This window comes from Chrysoperla carnea, chromosome 1 (genome assembly GCF_905475395.1).
Source record: "Chrysoperla carnea chromosome 1, inChrCarn1.1, whole genome shotgun sequence".
NCBI classification, from domain to species: domain Eukaryota; kingdom Metazoa; phylum Arthropoda; class Insecta; order Neuroptera; family Chrysopidae; genus Chrysoperla; species Chrysoperla carnea.
Genome location: NC_058337.1, coordinates 87,680,227 through 87,705,316, shown reverse-complemented (window position 1 = coordinate 87,705,316; position 25,090 = coordinate 87,680,227). Strand labels below are relative to the sequence as shown.

At 28.5% G+C, this 25,090-nt stretch overlaps 3 protein-coding genes across 3 annotated transcripts; all 3 read right to left on the bottom strand.

The window, feature by feature from the left end:
- Positions 1-4,120: 4,120 nt before the first annotated feature.
- LOC123305028 (aldo-keto reductase family 1 member B1-like) lies at positions 4,121-6,834 on the bottom strand. Its single transcript, XM_044886626.1, has 3 exons — positions 6,681-6,834; positions 4,773-5,249; positions 4,121-4,707 (listed from the first exon to the last, which is right to left on the bottom strand). The coding sequence occupies exons 1-3, from the start codon at positions 6,747-6,749 to the stop codon at positions 4,306-4,308; spliced, it is 948 nt and encodes a 315-aa protein (XP_044742561.1). The 5' UTR covers positions 6,750-6,834; the 3' UTR covers positions 4,121-4,305.
- A 756-nt stretch (positions 6,835-7,590) lies between these two features.
- On the bottom strand, positions 7,591-9,505 carry LOC123304921 (1,5-anhydro-D-fructose reductase-like). Its single transcript, XM_044886472.1, has 3 exons — positions 9,367-9,505; positions 8,758-9,234; positions 7,591-8,693 (listed from the first exon to the last, which is right to left on the bottom strand). Exons 1-3 carry the CDS (start codon positions 9,433-9,435, stop codon positions 8,313-8,315), a joined length of 927 nt encoding a protein of 308 aa, XP_044742407.1. The 5' UTR covers positions 9,436-9,505; the 3' UTR covers positions 7,591-8,312.
- A 958-nt stretch (positions 9,506-10,463) lies between these two features.
- LOC123304995 (aldo-keto reductase family 1 member B1-like) lies at positions 10,464-12,320 on the bottom strand. The gene is made up of 3 exons (XM_044886578.1): positions 12,201-12,320; positions 11,304-11,780; positions 10,464-11,235 (listed from the first exon to the last, which is right to left on the bottom strand). The coding sequence occupies exons 1-3, from the start codon at positions 12,267-12,269 to the stop codon at positions 10,834-10,836; spliced, it is 948 nt and encodes a 315-aa protein (XP_044742513.1). The 5' UTR covers positions 12,270-12,320; the 3' UTR covers positions 10,464-10,833.
- Between the last annotated feature and the right edge of the window lie 12,770 nt (positions 12,321-25,090).

The following is a 25,090-nucleotide window of genomic DNA, read 5'->3' as shown; positions in this document are numbered from 1 at the left end:
CATTTACACTTATAATAGTTATTTACGGTAGAAGTGGGTTAAGAGCATTCATTATTAACATACTCATGCGAAACTTGCACAACATAATTTAAAATTTGTAAAGGGTTATTAAGAAAAGTAAAATATCAAAAAAGTTACTACAGTAACTTGTTATTTTGACAGTAATATGACTAATTTGATTGGTTGAAAATACGTGCGGTAATAAACCGGGAGTTTTTAGCAGTTCTTATCTCGCGGGCGTAGATAAAAATATTTACAGTATTGTCAAAACTCAAATATCTAGATACAAAAACGTGAAAGTGATGTTCAAATTTATTTACTAGTAGCATATTACGTATGTAGATTATTAATTCATCTCTACCAAGGTCGGTATTAATAAATGGTTCTCATTCTTGCCAAAAAGTTACTTAATTCAACTAACAAAATAAATTAAACATACTTGATATTGATACGTGCCAAAATGAATATTAACTGTACAGTTTTAACATCACTTTTATTGAAAATAGGCAACTGATTAATATTATTAAATAAAGTGGAATCAATAATAATACTCCACTTTTTCTTAATTTGTTTGATTATTACTCGATTTTTTCACAGTTCCTTTAGATTTCAATTACCTGTTGACTATTCTAGGAGGTAAAAAATAAAATAAATCAGTTTTACATATACTTAATTTAACTTATTCCATGTTTTAACTCACTGAAAAAATCGAATATAAATCAGATAAATAAAAACGAATATTATGGAATAAATTCCTAATAAACTGTGATTTTATAGTAGTTATTTAGAAAGTTTTTTTAATCTAAATATAATATATTATGACGATCAATATAAATAATGAAATATTTTTGTGAAAATGAATTATTTTTATTTATATTGTTAATGTATAATTTTTTTCTGAATAGATTATAGTTGTAGTGCCTATTAGTATATTTGTAAGGTAAGTCCACACTATACCCATCGACAGCGGGAACGAAGTAGAAAGTCTATTAAAAGTAAAGTGTGAACTGACCTTAACTTAGAGAATCATGTAATTCATGATAAATGATATTGAATTACCTAAAACATTTATATTAAATGTATTGAATCTTTTGATATAAATTATAATTAAGAGTTAGAGCTGTTATAATTTAAAATGAAATATATTATTTAATTTTAAAATGTATTTTTTTAAATGTTTTCCTTATTAGTTGCGTTCTTTACAGGTACGGTGAAGCTCATTACTCTAGTCCGTAATACACTAAATTACAGGAATTATTTTTTTTATTTAAATAGGTTCGGTATCACGTACTGAATGTAAATGCACAAAATCTTTACAAATTTGGAGGGCGAAAGTTTCTTCCAGATAGCCTGATGATATTGGACTTGTAGAGACAATTTTTCTAAGGCGATTTGTCTCTAAGGTTTCTTTGTCAAGATTTCCAATTTCAGGAAACTACCACCTGAAAACTTTCTTCCAATTTCAGGAAAATATTACCTGGTCCGTTGGTATCCGCGCTTCCCCGCATTACATGACGTGTGTTTTCATCCGATTCGATCATAATTGCTAATTTTCTCATCTCCGCTTCTGATACTGCTCTCCGCAACTTCGCGAATAGTCGCCCTGAACCAAGCAGAATAACAGTAGTCAGAGACTCTGTTTTCTCAACTCTATTGTCATACTCACGGTATGCGGCAGTTCTTGGCCTGTCTTTATTTTTTATGTAGTTATAACCTTTAATTTTAGTCCACTAACTAAACAACAGCACATGAGTTCCTAACTAATACAGCGGTCAACCGAAACTTCTTTGGAGTGGTGTAATTTAACCCTCATCTGTTTTTACTTTACACTCTGAATTTGGAGAAAAGCTCCAACAGTTGTTTCCTGAGCTTCCTCCGTTTGTGTGATATCCTGAGCAGATTTCTTTGCAGATTCCTTAGCATCCTTAACATATAGATGCTCGCCACTGTTAAAAAATTTTATTTTGATTTTTAAACGACGACCTTGCAAGTTTAGGTTACATTAACGGTTTCTTCGGGATGTCTCTCTTCAGATACAAAAACTTTCACTTGGGACATTTTGCTCAAAAAAACTTTTTTTGAAAAAATTGAAGAAAGGTGAGTAAAAGGTATTTATATTACATTATTGCTAATTATAATATGTCAAAGGTGGAGTAGTGGCTAAGCCAGTAGCCTCCGGTTACGGAGTACCGCAGTTCATATCTAGCATTGTCCCGATTAATTTTTAATTAAATAAACTATTATTTCGAGATAATGTAATTTTTTTAGATAATTGTTATGAGAACCAAAAGAGACAAATAAGTCAGAGAGGGAGGTATATTTTATGTTATTTTTATTCCCACCCCCTGATAGAACATTGATTTATGACAGGTGGTACTGCCATGGTTAATTTTTTTTTTTTTGAAATAACATGTTCTCCTTTTACAAAATCTCAAAAAATTTCATTTAACAAGAATATTTTTAGCATGTACAATAAAAAAGCAACTTTGAAATATTTTTTTAATATTTTGTAATAGGCGAATATGTTATAAAAAAAAAATGGGATAAAATATAAACCATGTTCTCCTATCACAAAATTTCAAATTTTATCAGTTTCAACTTCTATTTTTATTTTAGAATTCAAATTTTAATATTTTGTAATAGGAGAATATGAGTGAGATAAACTATATGACATGTTCTCCTATTAAAAAGTTTAAAATTTTAGCATAACCAAGCAATTTGTACAAATTTTTAGCATTTTGTAGCAGGAGAATATGATTTTAAAGAGTGAGATATTTAAATTGTCACCTCCTGATAGAATAGTGATTTATGACATATGCATAACTGACGTTATTTATAACAAGGGGGCGGGGTATGTACATAATTTAAACTATAAAAAGAGTGGAAAATTTTTAACATCAGGAAAAATTCATTTAATATAAAAGTAAAAATTGTAACACCACCATGGTACGAACCAGCGTACCTTGGTGTCATAGACAAGTGCTATACCCACACAGCTACTCGGCTTATGTATAATCATATAATTAACTTAATATTTACCTTTATTCATAATTAATTAGTTAATAATTTTGATCTGAAAGGAAAAATGGGATTGAAAAAATCAAACAAATTTAAAATATATAACGATTTTTATTTATTTATATTAATTTATATTAATTTAGAAAAAATGAAAAAATTGTTATCCCGAAAATCGATTTTATACTGTATAAAATAACCATTATTATTCATTCATATTTATTTTAGGTGAAATATGTACAAATATATATAATAAAATATCCTTTTTATTAATTTTTCTGGTTTAATCCCTATATATTATAAATGTGAAAGTAAGCATGTTTGTTTGTTACGCTTTCACGCTAAAACTAGCGAATGGTTTTTAATGAAACTGTACAGCAATATAGTTGGTATTATATCAGAATAAAACATGAACTATAATTTATAAAGATAAATAAATTAAAAAAATTAACTTTAATTTGACATATACCATTTTTTAAATATTTACAGAAATCTTTAATTTATGGTTCAAAATAATGAACCATATTTTGAAGTATTCTTTAATATTTTAGGCGAATATTTTCTAAAAAAAAAAAGTGGGATTAAATATAAGACATGTTCTCCTATCGCAAAATTTCAAATTTCAAACTACATGACATGTTCTCCTATTAAAAAGTTTCAAATTTTAGCATAACCAGTCAGTCATTTTTGTACATATTTTTTAATATTTTGTAACAGGAGAAGACACTGACAGAATAGTGATTTATGACATATACATAACTGGCGTTATTTATAACAAGAGGGTGGGTTATAAAGATAATTTAAACTATAAAAAGAAAAATTTTTAGCATCAGGTAAAATTCATTTAATTTAAAAGTAAAAATATTAACCACGCCAGGATACGAACAGGCGTACCATGGTTTCAGAGGTAAGTGTTATACCCACACAGCCACCCTGCTTATATAAAATATCATATAATTAATTTTATACTTACCTTTACTAAATAATTAATTAATTGATAATTTTGTTCTGAAAGGTTCTAAATAAAACGTACAAATTAATTTTAAATTTTTATTGTTATAATATATTAATATTTTATTAATATAAAGTACACATATTTATTTTATTTATATATTTTAATATAGTATTTCGTATTAACAGCAATAAAAATGAATTAGTTGTACCTAGTCTAATGGTGGTCCCACATGTATGGTATGTACTGATTATTTTAGGTGTCAGATGTAAAATAATCATCCAATCTCTATTATTTGATTCATTTAAGCGTACATATTTCAAATATAATTTTTGTTCTTAATATTCATCATTAAATGGATATTCGGGATGTGGCTTTAGTTCAACTCCACAAAAAACTCTCCCATTACAATTATACTTATCAATAATTTGAATTTCATCAGACGTTAGTTTAAAATCAAAAATTTCAATATTTAATTTCAAACGTTCCTTATTAGTTGATTTAGGAATCGGTATTGTCCCAATATCCACTAAGTAACGTAATATAACTTGAGAGGATGTTTTACCATACTTTTTACCAATGTTGACTAACGTTGGATCATCAAATTTTACAATAGGATCAGTTGGTTTTGCCCATGGTCTTGTCGGTGATCCAAATGGACCGTATGCAACAACTTCAATACCTCGTTCTTTACAAAATGCTATTAACTTCTTTTGATTAAGATTTGGATGAACTTCAATCTGTAATATTTAAAAATTCGATTAAGTTTCTTTATATGATTTCAAATTAACTCAGTGTATCTTACCTGATTACACACTGGTTTAATGTCGGCTTTCTCCAAAAGTCTTTCAATTTGTTTGTGATTAAAATTTGACACACCAATGCTCTTAGTCAAACCTAACTTTAAACAATTTTCCATTTCTTTCCAAGTATCTATAAAATTATATGGAACAGATTTGATGGACGATGGGAAAGCACTGCCGTCTGGTTCAGGTTCATGACCGCATGGAAAATGTATCAAATATAAATCAACATAAGGTAAGCCAAAATTATTTAAAGATTTTTTACAAGCATTCACAACTTCTTTTGGATTATGACAATCGTTCCATAATTTTGTTGTGATGAATAAATCTTCACGTTTAACAGTTCCATCATTTATTTTCTCCTGAATGGCTTTACCAATTTCTTTCTCATTTCCATAAATAAATGCACAATCAAAATGTCGATATCCTATATCGATAGCATATTTCACGATTTCATAACATTCGCCTTCAGTATCTGCCTAAAAGTATTCGTAAAAAATTATTGTATAGTTTTTAATTACAACGCATAGGCGAGATTTAAAGCGTATTCAAAGTCAATTTTCATTTTTATTATTTAAATAATTATTTATTAATTTTATTATTTATTACAATTGTAATAACTGCACCGCATAATAAATTAAGAAACGAGAAAGAAAAAAATATAATAAAATTTCTTCCCAATGTTAATTAAATAGTCATTTTATCAATATTCAAATTTTGTATTCAATAGGAGCAGATAAAGTTTTTATTTAAAAAAACTCAAATTCTCGAATTTAAGACAAGTTTGTTTGAGCTTTGGCTAGGGAATTTGATTGCGACCTTCAAGTTCGTTTAAAGGTAAACTAGCTTTCTTTACTAGTAATAGGGATAAAGTCCATTAAACCATTGTCTTCAATTATCCATTAAAGAAGGGTGGCTACAATATAAACAACGTATCGATAAAATATAAACAACCATCACCACATTTCATTCTGTTTCAAGCATTCTTCGTGAAGCGAAACGAAATGGTATTCTTGAAAGGCATACTATGAGAAGTCTGTGCAATATTTTTCCTATTGTTTTTTGTAAACTAACTTGTTAAAACATTCGAGTACAGATAATTAAAATTATCGTATAGTACAGATAATTAAAGCAATTTATAACATTTATCTCTTGAAATAACAATAAAAAAGTTCATTAACATTGATAAATCTTTTTTAATTATATTAAATAATGGATATTTACTTGACTATTATAATAAGTAATTATTCTTTTTATAAATTTAAAGATACGAGATTTATAAAGAAATGTATACAAAACAGTACGAAACTACCATTCTTTTAACACGGTGTCTGCGCTTCCGCTCTTCATGGTGAACTAAAAAATTGCCTTCATACCAACGAACTTAACTTATTCACCATAAAAAAAAGTCTAGCACTCCTTACGTATTAAAGAGATAACAATTAGCGGGTGCTTTTTAAACAAAAACTAAATAAAAATCCGTTCATCCTTTTATAGTAGTAGCTATGTCACAGGCAGACACACAAACAACATTCGTTAAACTTAAAATACTTAAATTAAACTTAACACCCCACTTTTTACACTGGGTTAAGAAAAAATAAGGAAGAAGTTTTTAATATTTTCTGTAGAATGTTAGTTTGCTTGCTTCAGTAAAAGGAAAATGTAGTTCAGGCAATGAAAACTTTAATTAAATTCTTAGTAAAATATGTTGAACAGAGGACAATAGACAGACAATATTTGATTCTACTACATATCATATTAATGCTTACATTGCTAAAATTACCGGTTTGTACGCTAACAGAAGTAATCAAATTGAAAATACAATATGTTAAGTAAAATAAGTTTTATTAAAATATGCACGAACATTAAATTTAGTTAAAATAATCAGAGAAATTATTTCTGCACCTTACCTGCCAAGTGCCTAATCCTAGAGCCGGTATTTCTAAACCATTATTTAATTTAACCTTTGGTGCTGCCATTATAATTGCATAATATATTCATACACATTAATATCAAACTATAACTGATTGTAATTTATAAATAATAAAATGTATTCAGCAAAATATTCATTATGAATGAGAGGGGGTTATTTATCTCTTTCATGGTCATTTTTTTTTTAAATAGCAAAAAACAACTAGCTAATATTTTTAATTACAGAAGAACATTACATAACAATGTTAGGTTAAAATTATTACGTGGATGTTAATAAAAATGTACTTGCGCCTCAAAATATTATTTTATTTTTAAAATCTATTTTTTGAATATTAACATTGTTGGATATACATTGTTTAAAAATATGTTCCAAAAAACTGCTTTTAAATATCTCAAAATTTAATGTATTTTAAATATTTTTTTACACTTAAATGCAGCATTTTTAAGCAATTTTGATATTTTTTACTTTGTTATAACGGTGTAAGCAATGAATTAAAAATATTAAAAAAATACATGAATATTCCCTATTACTTACTAAGATTTTCTTTGGTATTTCTTCTCTGCGCTTAAGTATTTTGGAAAATTATCCTGTGATTTTATAATGAACAATTGAGAAGGGTCATCACAATTATAATAATTACGAAATTTAACTAGAAAGATCAATTATTTTACTAGATAAAATTATAGAATCTTCACTAAAATATTGAAATCGTTTTTGAATTTTATTGAATAACCAACCCTATAAGTATTTGCCAATTTTCCTTAAAAATAAATTGGGTTCCAAAGGTTTAAAGAAATAAAGCCAAATGTTTTTCAAAAATTTATATAACTATTTTATTATTTAATATATTATTTATTTACACATCAAATAAGTAGTACATCGTTTCCAGTAAGTTCCTTTTTTGATTGGTGGAAACAAATTAACCAAGTATGTGTTTTTATTCATTAAACTTTTATTTCGATCATAAAGTAATTGCTCTACATTTGACTTCTTCCAATCGGAGTTCCAACATTTTTGGAAGCTTAGGAGTATATTATTTCCTCTTTAAATTATAGGAACAATTTTAAAGTTTCAAGTATGTATTCATCATTAAAAAAAACCGTGGTATCCCACGGTCTATCTGCTTCTAATATTATAAAATATTTTAGTTTTAACATCCGAGTTAAATATGATGGTTTAAGTCAGAAAACAATATTAGTTTACTTAAATATCTTCTTACAATTTAATAGTAACATAATATAATTTATTTTAGATAATACTTAAATCATAATTTTAGGGATCGATTTAAGTCGAAAGTAAACAGTATACTGGGAGCGAGTAAATGGAGTGATAATTTTGAAACTAACATATGATAAGAACCTCAATTAAAATACGCGTAGACTGAAAGGGATCCTTTGTTTTTGTATACTACCATGTACACAGGAAAACGTATGCTCATGGTTTAACCCACTTTGGCTACGTGGTTCAATTAATTCGAAAAATTCGATTTTGCATTCTATTTTCCAAGGATATGATCCAAAAAAATAATCCTAAAGGGCATCAAACAAATCAACAATATTGAATGTTTGTGTTCGATCAACACAAACATTATGTCTTGTGTTTATTATTCTCAATAATCAAGATGAAACGGATATTCTGGATGACTTTGTAATTCACTTGCGCTACATAATCTCGTATTATTATCATATTTATCAATTGTTTGAATTTCTTCAGGTGTTAATTTAAAATCGAAAATATCGATGTTTAATTTTAAACGTTCCTTATTAGTTGATTTTGGTATTGGTATAGTTCCAATATCGACCAAGTAACGTAAGATAACTTGGGATGATGTTTTACCATACTTTTTACCAATATTTACTAAAGTTGGATCGTCATCTTTTCTTCTACTTCTTCCAAGAGTCCCCAATGGACAATAAGCTACTACTACAATATCTAGTTGTTTACAAAAGTCTATTAACTTTTTTTGGGTCAAATTTGGATGAACTTCCACCTGTAATTTATTAAAAAATTTACATTTAATTGATCAATTCACAATCTTATTTTATATAATTTACCTGATTAACAACTGGTTTAATTTCAGCATGTTTTAGTAGTCTTTCAATTTGTTCATGATTAAAATTAGATATTCCAATACTCTTGGTTAAACCTAACTTAACACATTTTTCCATTTCTTTCCAAGTATCAATAATAGAAAAAGATGGTGAAGAAAATTTTGATGGAAAAATAGCACCGCCTCTTTGTGAATCGTACCCGCATGGCCAATGAATTAAATATAAATCCACGTAAGGCAATCCAAAATTACTTAATGATTTTTTACAAGCGTCAACAACCTTCTCTGGACTATGAGAATCGTTCCATAATTTACTTGTGATATATAGGTCTTCGCGTTTAACTGTTCCATCTTTAATTTTATCTTGTATAGCTCTCCCAATTTCTTTTTCGTTTCCATAAAGATAGGCACAATCAAAGTGTCGATATCCTATGTCTATTGCATATTTTACAGCTTCTTCACACTTGCCTTCAGCATCTGCCTACAATTTGTTTTAATAAGTATATTTTGTCTTATTAACTAAAATGCAATTTTTATTCTGTTTTCTCTATCCTTTAAGGTAACAAATTTTTTATATTCTTATTCAATAGAAATATTTCATCAATTTACTTACCTGCCACGTACCCAGTCCAAGAGCTGGTATTTCTAACCCATTATTTAATTTAACTTTGGGTGCAGCCATAATAATTCAATTTTTAAACCAAAATAGGTGGATTAAAATTATCTTACAATTTAAAAAAAGTTTAAATCTAATAGATTTGTTTGGTTATATTATAATGTTTTCATTTAATTTTTTATAACATACGCTTGCGCAAAAATATTTGAAAACAAGTGGATATAGAAAATAACTGAGTTAACTGTTTAAATACCGTGCTTAAGTCCGAATGCCATTATTTGAGCTATTTAATATGATTACAATTGATAATACTTATTTCGAAAGCTTAGAAATAAATAAACACAGAAAAATTCTGAAGTCCTTATGGGAATGTTCTTTCTTGCATGGAATATTTTCTATATTTAAACTTTTGGTAAAAGTTTAGTTTAGCGACTTTAATTGCTTTTATGTTTACTATATGACGTTCTCAAAAGGTGGACGCATTGCCAAAAGCCCCAGATACGTGGTACTAGTTCGACCCCATTAAATGGATTACCATCCGTAGATTATAGGGTTGATCGCAACGGCCAAAAACCCCTGGTCTCGTGCTTGCAATATACCCCACTATAAGGCATATGGCTAACCTACGGATCACATTAGCATTGGTCTTCGAGTTTTTTGGATCTGTGATTGCATCAGCTTTGTTATCCACGAGTTGGTCATAAATTTAACGGAGTACACGCTCGCTAGTTTTTTGGCGTTCACCTTGTGATTGTATCAGCTCTGTTATGGATGGATTGGTCATGCATTGAATAGGGTCGAGCTAGCTCGGTTTTGCGGTTTTTTAGCCCTTGCGTTCATCATGTGATGACGTCCATCCTGTGCTTCAAGTGGGGGTGGGAGCATGCTTTTAATGATGCACTTGCACGAGTATGTGGTTTTTTTGGACCATACATTTAATTATTAAATTAATATATTTATTACATTTTTATAATTTTTGTACATTTTTAACATATTTAATAATAAATAAGGTAATTAAAAACCTATTTTTACTTACTTAACCAATTTATTTATTTTTTGGCATGAAAAATAACTTTTATTAAGAATGAAATTTTGTAATTGTTTTCGGTAATTAAAGAAAAACTGTAAATTTTAGCTTTGAACTAAATTTATATACACCTGATTTGTTACATAAATGTAGGGTATTATAGTTTTGAAATTTTTTTATCGATATTTATTTAGATATTAAAAAGTAGTTTTTTTTTTTAAATGTCTTCGGACTATCTCAAGATAACGTAATCTTAATTCATTCACTAAAGTGTCTTAAACATTCAAGTTGTTTTTCATAATATCTATTGCAAAAATTTAATTTTCGAACGAAATATTTATAAAATTTTCTTCCTACACACTTAACATGCTTTAGATTTGAAAGTTCAATTATGTTCACTATTTTTTTTTTTACTATACTAATAATTTTATTTTTGATTAATATTCCAGATTAAATGGATACTCTGGGTGATTTTTCATTTCTTCTGCGCTACATATTCTTCCATTACAATCATATTTATCAATAATTGCAATTTCATCAGGTGTTAATTTAAAATCGAAAATATCGATATTCAATTTTAAACGTTCTTTATTGGTTGATTTTGGAATTGGTATCGTGCCAATGTCTACCAAGTAACGTAAGATTACTTGAGCTGATGTTTTCCCATACTTTTTACCAATGTTTACAAATGTTGGATCATCTAATCTTACTACAGGGTCATTTGGTTTTGCCCATGGTCTTGACGGTGCGCCAAATGGGCTGTAAGCAACTATTTCAATATTTCGCTCTTTGCAAAATGCTATTAATTTCTTTTGATTTAAATTTGGGTGAACTTCGATCTGCAATTCATTAAAATATCATACTTTTTATGTTATTCATCACTGATGTGATGTTAATTATTCCTTACCTGATTTACAACTGGTTTAATTTCAGCATGTTTTAATAGTCTTTCAATTTGCTCATGATTGAAATTAGATATTCCAATACTTTTAGTTAAACCAAGTTTTACACACTTTTCCATTTCTTTCCAAGTATCAACAAAAGAATATGATGATAAAGTAAATTTAGAAGGAAAAATATCGTCTCCCTCTTGAGAATCATAGCCACATGGCCAATGAATCAAATACAAATCTACATAAGATAATCCAAAATTGTTTAAGGATTTTTTGCAAGCATCGACAACTCTGTCTGGTCTATGGCAATTATTCCATAATTTAGTTGTGATGTATAATTCTTCTCGTTTTACAGTTCCGTCTTTAAGTTTTTCCTGGAATGCTTCACCAATTTCTTTTTCATTTCCATAAATGAATGCGCAGTCAAAGTGTCGATATCCTACGTCTATTGCATTTTTTACAACCTTTGCACATTCACCTGCTAAATTTGCCTGTAAACAAAATTATGTTTATTTTTTACCTATTTCATTTTTGAAACAAATTATTAAAAAAATGTTGGAGACTGGAGTCAATATAAACAAACTCGGATTCGGCTGAAAATTTTATTTTGCTTCCTTTTAGGCGTAATAACTAGTAAATGGTGCACTTTAGGATACTAGTGCGCTATGGAATATTTTGTTCCTTAGATGTTTTTCTATAACTTTGCATTTATTATTTATTTGCAAATAATTGTTTATAATAAAATTGACCCCTCTATCTAATGTCCTCTGACCTGTAACCGAAAACAACACACAAGCCATATTTTTCCCGTTATTCTATGGGCTTATATCTAAAATTTCAATAATAAAAATCAAATTTTAATGAAAGAAAAATGTAAACTATTAAAGTTAGAAAATCATTTTTCTACTTACTTGATAGGTACCTAACCCAAGTGCCGGTATCCTTAAACCATTATTTAATTTAACATAAGGCGCTGCCATAATGATTTATGATGTATCACTTTTAACATTAATTTTCCAACTGAATTATTTATTTATTTAATTTATTTTATATATGTTTGATGTGTGCATTTTATTTATACATATATGCATATCTTAAGTAGGATACTTGACTTGAAGATAATTATAGTTCGATAGCCATTTATATAAATTATATAATTTAAATATTTAATAATCGAATTTAAACTCGAATAATAATCAATCTAACACTTAGAGTACCAAAGACATTGTCTCTTGATATCATTGTTAGATATCGATGGATTCAAGCCAGAAGTGCCAAAACAAAACTACAGGTCAGCCGGTGGAAGTTTTACTAATTTTTAAATTGTGCTTTGAATATTATCAATATAAATATAAAAAATTCAATTTTTTGTCTAAAAAACCGAAACGACCTCTAAGATGTACCTGGTGTCTAGGATGAACGATATTCTCGTCGCATCCTGGAGTTTTCCAGAAATTCGTTATATAATCAGTACAATTTCGTTATTTGGGGGGTTTTTGGGATCGCTGAACACGAATATCGTGACAGAATTGGTCTGAGAGGTACCTGGTGTTCCGGGATGAACGGTATCTCCATCGCCTCCTGGAGTTTTCGGGAAATTCGTTTGCGACGAGGCATTGTCATCACTATTAACCGAGTTGTGAATTATACTCCAGTGCACTTACGGATTGACCCAAAAATTTGACACTAGATTTTTTTTATTTATTCATTCGATAGGGGGTTGTTTGGAGACCTTAAATCTAATTTGGCGTATGCGGGAAATTTACCCTTTCGCCGCCATCCTGGAAAATGACTTTTTTACATTTTGGCCTATATTTTGCGTTCTATTCATTCAAACTTGATGATTTTGATGTCGTTGGATTTGCCTGCGTTTTATCTTCAAACCATTTTATGTCAAAGTACACGCTCCGATTATATATATACGATCTATTTTAAATGCAACTATAAAATGTATATTAATTATGCTAGTTGCATATATTTAATTTCTTATAAATTAAATTAGGGCCCAAAATTTCCTGACCATAAAATTACATTTATTTTGCTCTAACTCAGGACCGCTGCTGTGCTTGTCGTTCTTTTTTAACGTATGATGAATAATTATTATTTTAAAATCTATTTATGTATTTGTTTTTCGTATTATTTAATACTGCAATAATACCAATCATTGTTATTATCTTGTTTGTGTTTGTTTTAAAACAATAATTGTGCAAAAAAAAATTCTGACCTTAAAAATGTCATGTATGGTCAAGGAACGCAATTCACCTTCCGATATTTTTAAAATGTTGCATGCAAACAATATATACATAAATAAAATCAAAAATACTTTTTAAGGACAAGCTTTTATTAGTAGAAAATAATTATTTCTCTGAGTATGAATTACTCATGAATAGTTGTAAAAAGCGTTCAATTTAAAATATCAAGGATTATTTGGAGCGCCTCAAGCTTTTACGTTGATGCTCAATTCACTGCGACTAATGTGTTCAATTTTTTTTAAGTTATCACAATTTGAAATATAAATAATTTGAAAATCTGTCATTACTTACTTTTTGTTGTAACAATGGTAACTTTTATTTAGAATGAATTACAAAAATTATCTCGTAAGGAATTGTCAAACAAAATCGATTATGCAAAAACATTGGCTTTTTTAACGCAGGCGGTTTGTACAAAAAAATCTGATATTTCAGTTGATTTTTTACTCATTAACTTGGATTTTGCTTTAAAACATATAAATCTTTTACCAGTTACTTACACTTCTGGTTAGAACCGGATGTTAAATATACCAATGTTTATCTGGCATTATCGACTTACATAAAAAGTTTCAAGTTCCATATTCAACGACATATTTTGAATTTTAGAAGGGTTGTACGGATGGTAGACCCAAGGTATAATAATTTTTTTTTTTGTGTTTCATATCCTTAACAACCTAGTCCGAAAAAGGCTTGATTAGTATTCTATTTGTAAATGATGCCAAAAATTTTTTTTTAATATTATGGGAATTTGTTATTAGATAAATTTGGTCTAAATTCTGAAACGAGCAGTATACTTTATATTGTTTAAATAAAAAATAAACAAAAGTTAAATTAAAATTTTATTTATTATTATTGTTCTAAATCCAATTTTAGTGTTGTATACAATTATCTGTTTTATTGTTGATCTAATGTAAAATGCATTCGATATAAATTTATTATTCTTTTATTTTTATCACTCAGCCATCACGAAATCCATAAATAAATTCCGGTACATTATTAAACCATGCGTATTCAATTGAGTATATCTGAAAAATAAATAAAATTATATTATAAATCAGTATTTAAAAAAAGAAACGAAATTATTATAAACGAATATTGTGATACGTTTCGATTAAGAAGGATCTCTTTACTCGAAGCATTAATAACGATCATTTCAAATTTATTTAGTCTATCTCTTTAGTCTATCCGAGTCCTCTTTCGAGTTACGAAGTGAAAAAGTAATTCAAATTAATCCGACGGAATACTGTAACCTTCCAAAAAATTTCTCATTGAAATTACAAACCTACATGCATTCGTCAGAATATTGTGTTTTTGTAATATTTATCAGTTTATAACATTTCATATTTCGGTTAACATTTCCACCCCCTCATAAAAAAGGATAAAAATAGCTGAAAATATGCTCAAGAAAATACTCCCGTGAAGCATTCATTGAAATCGGATTATTCGTTTTCCAGACTAACGTAAATAAAATGAGACTCAATTTTATTAATGATAGATATCTAAAATATACTAAGTAGTCGATTTTATGTTTTGTTTGGTTTTGTCATGTGAACGATGATTTATTTTGAGTGCCATTTTTGGTCCCTGTTATCTTTATCAGCAGTTGAGTTTTTAAGTTTGATCAAATGAAGAAATTTGATTACGTGTTTAACTTTGCTGACTTATAATGACAATACGCTTTATATCAAGATATTTCGTCATGACAATGTTAAAATATATTTTTAACGTCATTTAAGGATTTAGATTATTAAAAAACTAATGACGAAGACAATAATGCAAAAAGTTTGTATCTTTTCTGTGATCAATAAGTTTTGATAATTTTTAATAATTGACAATGAATTATTTTTAATAATTGTAATTTTTTGTTTGTTTATATGCTAAAAAATTGTTTTTCCGTGAAAAAATTGATTTTTTTGAAAGAGCTGTATTTCAAAAAAAATCTTTTAAATCGTAATCAAATACAGTAAGATTCATTTTATGATCTTTGATGAGATATGAATATTTTTTATGATGCTTCGCTTATGAATTGGAATTCTCGATCTTATTGAGGATGTAATGATGATGGGTTGGTAGTAAAACAAAAGGACAGAAAAAAGTGAAAAAATTCTTTTACAAAAGCAAGCAATTGATTATTCCAAGGGGAATGTGTAAGTACGGATTTGTGTTTTAACAATAAAGACTTTGCAAGGTTGAGAATTTTAGTTTCTGTTAAGTTCTCGTGCGATTCTGAAAAACTATGGATGAGGTTATCATTTGAAAATTCACTAAATCAGGCGGAGGTGTTATATCGATGAGAGTATGTTTAATCGTTATTCACAATTTTACTCTCAAGGTGTCCATAAAAGTCAATCTTGGATACCTTATTCCAAAACAGCCTTTTAAATATTTTAATTTGAATGTTTTCTTAACACGATATCTTATACTATCAACATTTTACATTCCTGCTTAGAATCTTATAATATAGGCGTATTAAAAATGATTCACCCGGTTTTTAAGACTTAAAGCTACAAAAATATAATTCCTATCGGGTCTGTCCTTATAGATAATCGGAAGATAAAATTATTAAATTTTTTTTTAGTCATAGTAATGAATCAATTTTCCTTGATCTATTAATTAGATACCATTCAGCCAAATTTCATTACCATTAATCAACGATCTGATCGTCGAAATAATGAATTTCGATTTTAATTATTATGGTTTTTGAATAAAAGGACATAATTCAAAGACGAAAATCATTTGAGGAAAGTATCTGAAAACGATTTCTCTTCGGAACTACATTAATCAGAAACACCCTACATTGGATTCTCAAAAAAAAAAGTTTTCTACAAAAGTTGTTGGTGTTTTTGTGAGAAACAATTAATTGATAATTTTTGCTCTCAACCTATGATGGTTACGAAGAATGAAACTTAATATTCTTCATTTTTATACCTTATTCCCTCCTACGACAAAGATTTTAGATTGCATCACCACATTCAAATTTAATACAAAATATTTAGGTGGGAGAAGCATCCATTCATAAATAAATATCTGTTTTAAAATACTTTATCTAGCAGTGTTCCAATAAATTACTCTACTTAAACTGAATGTGTCATCATAATCAACTTTATCAAATCATCCAACAGTAAGTTACCATAGTTGTCTTAGTATTTATTTTCCACACATCTACATTTTTGCTTGTTTGGAACGCAAACTACCGCATTTTTTCAACAAATACGACGTGAGTTGTCGGTTCGGTTACAGTCATCACAATAAAAAATAATTTAAATAGCTGTGATAGGCTGGTGTATTGTAGTCTCTTAAAATAAATATATCACTGAATGGAATCAGCAAAGAAGGGTTCTTAATGAGTCTTATTTTTTCGAGGTATTATGTATCTCGGAAAAAGGAAGCAGTTGAGATCATTTGACAAAACATTGGTAAGAAACGAAAGTCTATCAAAGATATTTCTAAAAAAATGTATGGGGACTTTGTAGGATGAGTTAGTTATATTCACACTTAAACGATTCAAATCAGAAGACCGTTTAAAATTCCTGAAGTTCTCTTTACAAAATATTGAAAATTGTAAAAAGAAATTGAAATAAAAATGTTTTAACGAACTCACTACATTTATTATGAGTTTAAAATAGTGATATAGAATAAAATTTTATACTTTGTACTTTTAAAATTTTGTATGTTTATATTTTGTAAATGTTAACTTAAAGGGTTAAATCTTAATTTTTTTCGAGTAAAAATAAAATTTTAAGCGAGCATACCTCTTTATGATTATAACGTATTTCCAAATATTCGAACACTCCGCAACTTCCTGTAAGACTGCAATAAATTGTATTCTGAATCATAAGAAAAAGGAATATCTCCTTATTAGAATTATTTTTTCTTATTTAACTTCAGTAAAATAATACGAATTCGAAAATAAAATTATTCGATCGAATTCATTTAATATCAAAAAATATAGTTGTTCAAAAAGATTTTACCACTTATATAAGAAACATATGTTAAACCAAGAGAGTTTAATACATATGGGATGTTTTGATAATTCGTTGCCACCTTGAAGGTGCTTGATATTATAGTTATTCTTAAACTCATTTGCAACAAATTTAACCAATAAAATATCTCTAGAAAATATACGGCTCCCGAGTCAAAGTAAACTTTAAAGTTTAATCGTATGTTTCATATTTTTTTCTCAAAAAACGCTAATGACTAAGTGGTATATTTAAATTATAATTCGCGCCTCATTCATCATGTGATGAGAAATGTAAAAGCTAATTACGTAAGAAATTTTGTCTAAAATTAGCTCACCAAGTGTATAATGATTTTTCTTGAGTAATCTTCGAAAAGATTGATATATTTACACATATATCTCAGTTCCTGACGCCACTCACATCAATTGCTGAAATTATTTTAGTAACACATATCTAACCTCCTACTGTGAAAACTGAAAATTCTTGATAAATAGCATATGGTTTAGTAACTTCGTCTTGAAGGTTAGGAATCTGATTTATAACGACTTTTAATAAAGCTAGAACAGACGATGGTGTGACTTGTGCCCATATAGGTGTTTCTGGTATTATAGAACTTTTTTAGATATTTCTCATTTTGCCTCACAACACAAAATGAAGTTTAGGCAAAAAAATCCGAGATTATTGAGAAATAGTTTGGTAGGTTTAAAATAGCATGGTACTTATATTACTATACAGTAGTTCTCAAATTTCCAACAAAATGGTTCATATTCATTTTCCTTGTAAGAATCATATTTTCAAAAATTACAGGCTTGACAAGTTCCTTATTTATGTGGAATTGAACTTCATTGTAGTTTTATATATAATCAAATTAGGTTGTTGAGCCCTAGTTTACGATAGCACTTCGATTTTACCTTTTAATATCAAATCTTAACCCTTTACAATATTACAGTTAAGGACTTTTAGTATATTGTAGTACCATAGAACCAACCAAGCTAGTTTCCAAAAATTTCGTTTTTTTTTTACCTCATTATTTTATCTATATTGATCCATTCATTCATTCAAAGTGTTCACTTACATTGACAATTAGAGTAATATATTAGACAAAAACCATTCTTGACATCAATTTCTTTGAATGTATAAGTAATAAATGATAGCCATGCCCGTATCAAGATCACACCCTTAATAAGGGTATTTTTTGCGGACAATAAAATTGCAACAAAGTTGTATATCAGAAATATTTCGTGGCATTAAAACTCATATTAATTAATATGCGTTTGCTAGCAAAGTGTTGCATTTCATTGTCCGCAAGTATACACTCTACAGTGTACGGGTGGAGGTTAAATTTACAAAACAATTTTAATAAAATATTAGGTGAAGTTTGTAAATGATAATTCTGTAAAAAATATGTATAAAATATAAATTACCATGAAAATTGTAGCAACTTTGATCCTACATATATTTGGAAAATGTTTTTAATACTCACTAGTTTACGCAGAAGAAAGTCCTCCTGTAACAACGTTGAAATGTTCATCGAATGCAGAAATGAAATCGATAAGTCTCTTATGGTACTATGGATCCAATAAAATGAAACAGCAGGAAAGAGTTTAATGGCATTGTGTAGTTAACGCTTTGTTTCTCCTAAATTATTTTCCCGGAGTTAAACAAAAATGTATATATTTGTTCGAAGATTGAGTACGATAAAATTATTTTCTCTGAGCTAAAAAATCCTTAACATATTTACTTTACTAAAATATTCGAATTCAGAAATTAAAATTATCGAAAAATCAATTTTTAACACATTCTGTATACGAAATTTCGCAGAAAAATGTCATCCTGCTAATTGAATCCAGAAACAGAACCCAATCAAATGGAACACTAACAGAGTTCGATGACATTGTATAGTAAATGCTATGTTCTCTTCCCAAGGCCCGTAGGGGAAAAATATATTCATTTATTTTATTTTTTTTTTAAATTGGGCATACAGAATTCATAATTAAGACTACCGAGAAAATCAATACCCAATTTTTGATACATTCTACATATAAGAAAATTGAAATCAATATTGCTCTGTAAAAAGTAGAAATACTTTCACAGATTTTCCCATTTCCCAACAGAGATTGTAGATATTATTAATAAGATTCGCATATCATTTGATGAAATATAATCAATGATAGCACAATTAGCTTTGTGAAAAATTTGTTTGTACATAAAAATTATAACGGTCCCAGAGACGCAGGGGAAAAATTCGTGCGAGATGACTACGTGGAGATTCTTAATATCAGTTCAAAGACGCATCGCGCTATCAGTCTTTCGGTCTCGCAACACAAGTTACCGAAGAAGATGAAAATCCTTAAAATTGAAATAATTCTGCGGTGGTTTTTTCGATATTACGAAACATAGGCAGATAGGAAGCAATGAACCTAAATACCACTTGGTACCAAATTTCAACCACCTTCATGAGGAGTTATACACCTCCAATGTTTTTCTAAAAGTCATGAATTTCATAAAATTTTGGTCCAAAGTGGTTGGTTGATTGATCCATCACTATCTGTCTGTCCATGTTTCGCAAAGCGACAATGTGGAATAATTTCAACATGGAATGTTTATTACCCAGAATTATTTCAATTCTTGGGAATTATTCCCTACCCCTGATTGTGATTATCTTGCAAAAATTTTTCCCGTGATTCTCCCAACCCATTACTAATAAATGAAAATTATATAACTAAATTTAAACGTAACTAAAAGTAACCCATATGTTATTATGGGTCTTGGTTGGAAAGTTGTTTTTTTTTTTTTTTGTCGATATATTTTCATAATCCGCCTTGCTATGGTGTTTTAAGAACTTTGAATACGAATGTCACGAATAACCGTGATATTCGCGTGCCTTTGTAATTATAATGGTATCCGAATAATTATTCGGATATGATCCATCTCAAACGCTTCTGATTTTATGTTGGTTGCTTTAAGCAAAACATATGTTAGGTTTTTTCGAGTAAGAATTAAGACAAAATTATTCGATTTTTATTCATACGGCGGAAATATCCACAATATTAGCTTGTTATAAAACTAAATTAGTTGAAGCCAAATATTTGAGTCACAAAATATTTCAGTTAGCATTAAAGAAGTATTTTATAATCATATTAGCGGTAGCCCGCTCGCTTTCCTGGACGATCTCACTTTTCCTTCATGCATGTTACTTTTTGTTATGAAACCAAATTATTTTGCTTTTAAATTCGAAATCGACCTGCGAAGCGAGCGGGTAACTGCAATCTTTATGTATTATTATAGTTAATAACCATTCATTAGTTTACGAAATCGTCCTGGAAAACGAGCAATTAACAGCTAGCGCGTGATGTTATATAGCCTTTCTCGATAAATGGGCTATCCAACGCTAAAAGAATTTTGCAATTACAACCAGTAGTAGTTCCTGAGAAAGTTAAAAAGAAAACTTTTTAATTTTTTTTTAATAAAGTAATTTATGACAAAAATTATGCCGTTGCCTTATCCGTTATTTGAGTTGACATTCATCCATAGTCATTTATAATCCTTGTTTTCCATCTTTGAACACGAAAACATCATACAACACGCGATTTAAATTTTTGCTATTACATTTAAAACTGTGTGCCGCTGAGGTTTTAATTTCCTTGAGATTTAATTACCTTTGGTAATTTCAGAAAAACACAAGTATCCAAACTTAGTTCAATTTAAGTTTATGTGCAAAACTCAAACAGACCATGCTTTGTAATGGGTAAAGCATGATGCGTCATAGTGAAAATGTTTTTAAAAAAATTATTTCGTTGAGAACGTTCTTCTTTTAAAAAAGTGATTCTGGAAAAAAATGATGTTAAATAAAGTCGTATTAAGCTTTAAGGGATTACATACAGCTGAGGCGATTAAAAATAATATGCAGATAGTTTTGTTTAAAAAAAATTTTATGTGATTATATTGAATAACTGAACCACTACATATTAAAGTATGACATTTTATAAATATGTTTGTTTAAAATATTTCAAACGGTGAAAAAATTACGAATAAAAACCAGAAGTACCTCCGCACCCACGGAACCGATGCAGATCAAACTTGGCACAGGTTTGCGCCATACGATGATAATATAATATTTATCGATTCATTTTTTTCCAATATCTGACATATTGTTTTTGTCGCACCATTATCACTGAAAAATTTTTAATCTAAGAATGATTTTTAATCATTTCAGCGACTTCTACAACCAGAAAAAATATAATTTTCGATTTCCGAGTGAATGTGATTAACTAAATAAAAATAAGTATTGGTTTTATCCAATTAGGCAATTAATTTAAGAAACATTTTATTTTATTTTTAGTTAAACAATCTATCTACTATCTCAGCTGTGTGTAGCCTCATTAATGTTGTTCAAATAATCTGTTTAAAATGTAGCGATACCTCATATCAAATATTGCCAACAAGATGATATAATTTTAAAATTCGATTATTTAGTACGAAATTTTTAAATTTTTTCGTTAGGCTTTCTTAAGTGATCAATGAAGTTTTAGAAAACTCATGTTGCTAGGGGCTAAAAATCGGTATACGTTGTCTCAAATCAAAAATTGTTAGAATGATTTCCAAAAAGAATCAATCACCTAACGAATTTTTGAAGATTTCTTAAGTAACAGAAACTCCGTATGCCGTTTTTTTAGGTCGATCGGACAAAAAGTAAGAATATTCATTTACCCCTTAAAAACGTACCGAAAAAATTTTTCCTTAAAATATTCCGCATTCGTGCTTCTATTAATGTTTTAATTTCCTAAAATTTGTCACAACCAGTAAATGTTGACTGGTATGGTTTAAAAATTTCCATACCTGTAGATGTGACTTGGACAGTATTGAAAATTCATTTTTCTTCCTGCTGAAAAGTTTCATTAACCATCAAAGCTTCAAGTAACCCTTTACGTATGTTATTCGTCTCTGCAGAATTCACTGTGTAGCAATATCAAAAACAATGGCGACTGGTAGCACTTGGATTACTGAAGTTGGGCATTAATTAGCTTGTCATATTTACCTGAATATTATTTATACCTGTCGGGTATACTGCTGTTCCTAGCTATTTCGAATTAACATCATATGTTTACCGATCATGGTCGGTTTGTTTTAAAATGATATTTTGCATCACGGTGATAAATTGTATATCTTCATTTGATGTCAGTCAGTCATAATCAGTTTAATAGATTATTTAATGATTTATTTATATAAAAGCACACAATCGATTGACTGAATGTGAATTAATATTACGAATACTTGCTCAAAAATAAAACCAACAAACCAGGCCTTCGTACCTTAATTAATGGCACGTGGATTCGTCGCCCTTGACTACTACAGGTATTTCAAAGTACCAAATTTTCTGCTTCAAAATTTAAGCGAAAACAACACTTAGAAAACAAAAATAGAAAATAAAACGGAGAAAATACATGAAATTGTCAATAAAATATTGCGCTGTTATTGAAAAATTTGTAAAGTGTTAGGTCTCTAGTTACATCAAAATATATGAAACCAGTCTCAAGCTTCAAAACTCGCAACTGGTCACTATATATTGTAATAATTGTAGACTAAGTCTTCGCGACTGCTATCATTTTTAGTTTGATATTGTATGTTGATCATACATCTCCAATACCTAGTAAAGTAATTTTAGTAAGCAATTAAGTAGGCACTTTCTCGAACGAAAGACCTATCAGTCGATTTTTAAATAATCTTCTAATTTATCACATACTAATAAACAGTTAACGCTTGATTTTTCACAATAATTATTTATCGATATTAATAATTAATCTTCTATTTGTGTAAATAATGAATGATGTGTTTCAAAATTAAAGATCACAGTTTTTACAAAAAAAGCAAAAGAAAATTTAATAGTACCAAACATTCATACTTTTAACATAAAAATACTTTATACCTGACATTCCATCATAATAATAATAAGTTGATAAAATCCTTAAGTGAACTCTTGAAAAACTTTTCAAAGTTTTCTTCCAATAATCTGCATCTCTCAATTTTGGTATATTTAATAAAACTTTTAATCCGCAACCCTATGTATTACACACATAAGATTCCCAGTTATTGGTTATTGATCCAGCCAGGAAGTTGAGGGACAAATAAATTCTTCAATGTTTGCAATAGTAAGCTAACTAGCTTTTCAAAATTTAAGGCTGTTGTCTCGAACTGAACATCAATGTATTTGTTCTGAGTTTAAAAAAAAAACCGAAATTCTTGATCGTTTAATTACTGAGATATAATTACTCCAAGTTAATGAATTTTATTTTTGAACAACGACTATATTAAGAGTATAGACAGTTGAAGAGAGACTTTATTACGAGAATACACTTTATTTATTACGAGAATATCTCCGCATTGTAAATTAGAGTTAAAAGTAACGCACTAATTGACGTTTAGTAGGGTTTATACATACTTATTATAGTCCAAGTATAATCCAAAACATTTTTACAGTATTGTACGGAGACAACAGCCTTAAGTTTTAAGTTATATATTTACTATCTTCAAAAAAACACTTCAAATGAAAAATAGACGACTTTCTGCAACATTTCTGCGCGATAAATAGTAATTCATTATGTACGCCAAACTTACTTATCGAATTCAAATTTTTTTGTTGCGTAATCGCAAATAAAGTTGATGCATTCAACTTAATTTGATCGCTGGTCTTTGGTCTAACATAATTTAATATTAAAAATAATAAATTGTTGATAAAAAGTTAAAGAAGTTTTCGGTATAATTGTTTTTTCTCAAAACCTTTATAATTTTTGATACCCGAGCTCTTAAGATAGGACTCAAATAAAACCTTCGATAATTTAAAGTTCTTGGTTTTCAATTATCAAATCAGAAATGACACTAACTAATTAGTACAGTAATAATACAGTGAGTGAGTGATGTATTATATCGTGTTACCTTATTTGAGTTGCTATAATATAGCGATAGTTACTTGTCACTATAGAACAAAGATTAGACAAATGATGACCAAAAAGAACTTAAGAAGAAGCAGTGTCAATAAAATGAATTTTTCTTCAGAAAAACTTCCAATTCAAAATATGAATCAGTATCAGTTTGATCAACTAATCATCTTTTCTATCTAATTCTGTACTACATTTTGATAAGTACTTCAGTCGTCTGATGATCCAATATTTAGTACATGCATTTTATGTTTAGTAATGCACATTTACCCGGAAAAATGTCTTTTCCCCGTGATGCTAAAGAACAATGTCGCCAATTCTACCAGTCCAAGGCTAAATTTATCTCACAAGTATTTGTCTTGACTTTTTGTCTATTAAGAGATAATTTTCCAAACCCCCTATTATAAAAATTAAGGTTCCGGCGTTCTCGCATTACTCTGAGCTATCTTGATTTTCCAGAACGTGAGTCTATATATCATCGATCAGCTACCGAAGAAGTCCAATTTTGCGACATTTTAAAACTCTTTAAGAATTTGAAAAGGTGTTTTTAATAAATTATTGATTTCAGACTCTAAACACAAAATTAATTTTACAATTTTATTTTTTTTACTCACATTACATAAAAATGAAATTCGATTAAAAATATACCATTTTTGAA

Coding starts and splice junctions, on each gene's coding strand:
- LOC123305028 (XM_044886626.1), bottom strand. CDS start 6,749: ATGGCAGCACCAAAGGTTAAATTAAATAATGGTTTAGAAATACCGGCT. Junction 5,250..6,680: donor TAGGATTAGGCACTTGGCAG/GTAAGGTGCAGA, acceptor GAATACTTTTAG/GCAGATACTGAAGGCGAATG. Junction 4,708..4,772: donor TTAAACCAGTGTGTAATCAG/GTAAGATACACT, acceptor TAAATATTACAG/ATTGAAGTTCATCCAAATCT.
- LOC123304995 (XM_044886578.1), bottom strand. CDS start 12,269: ATGGCAGCGCCTTATGTTAAATTAAATAATGGTTTAAGGATACCGGCA. Junction 11,781..12,200: donor TTGGGTTAGGTACCTATCAA/GTAAGTAGAAAA, acceptor TTTTGTTTACAG/GCAAATTTAGCAGGTGAATG. Junction 11,236..11,303: donor TTAAACCAGTTGTAAATCAG/GTAAGGAATAAT, acceptor AATGAATTGCAG/ATCGAAGTTCACCCAAATTT.
- LOC123304921 (XM_044886472.1), bottom strand. CDS start 9,435: ATGGCTGCACCCAAAGTTAAATTAAATAATGGGTTAGAAATACCAGCT. Junction 9,235..9,366: donor TTGGACTGGGTACGTGGCAG/GTAAGTAAATTG, acceptor AACAAATTGTAG/GCAGATGCTGAAGGCAAGTG. Junction 8,694..8,757: donor TTAAACCAGTTGTTAATCAG/GTAAATTATATA, acceptor AATAAATTACAG/GTGGAAGTTCATCCAAATTT.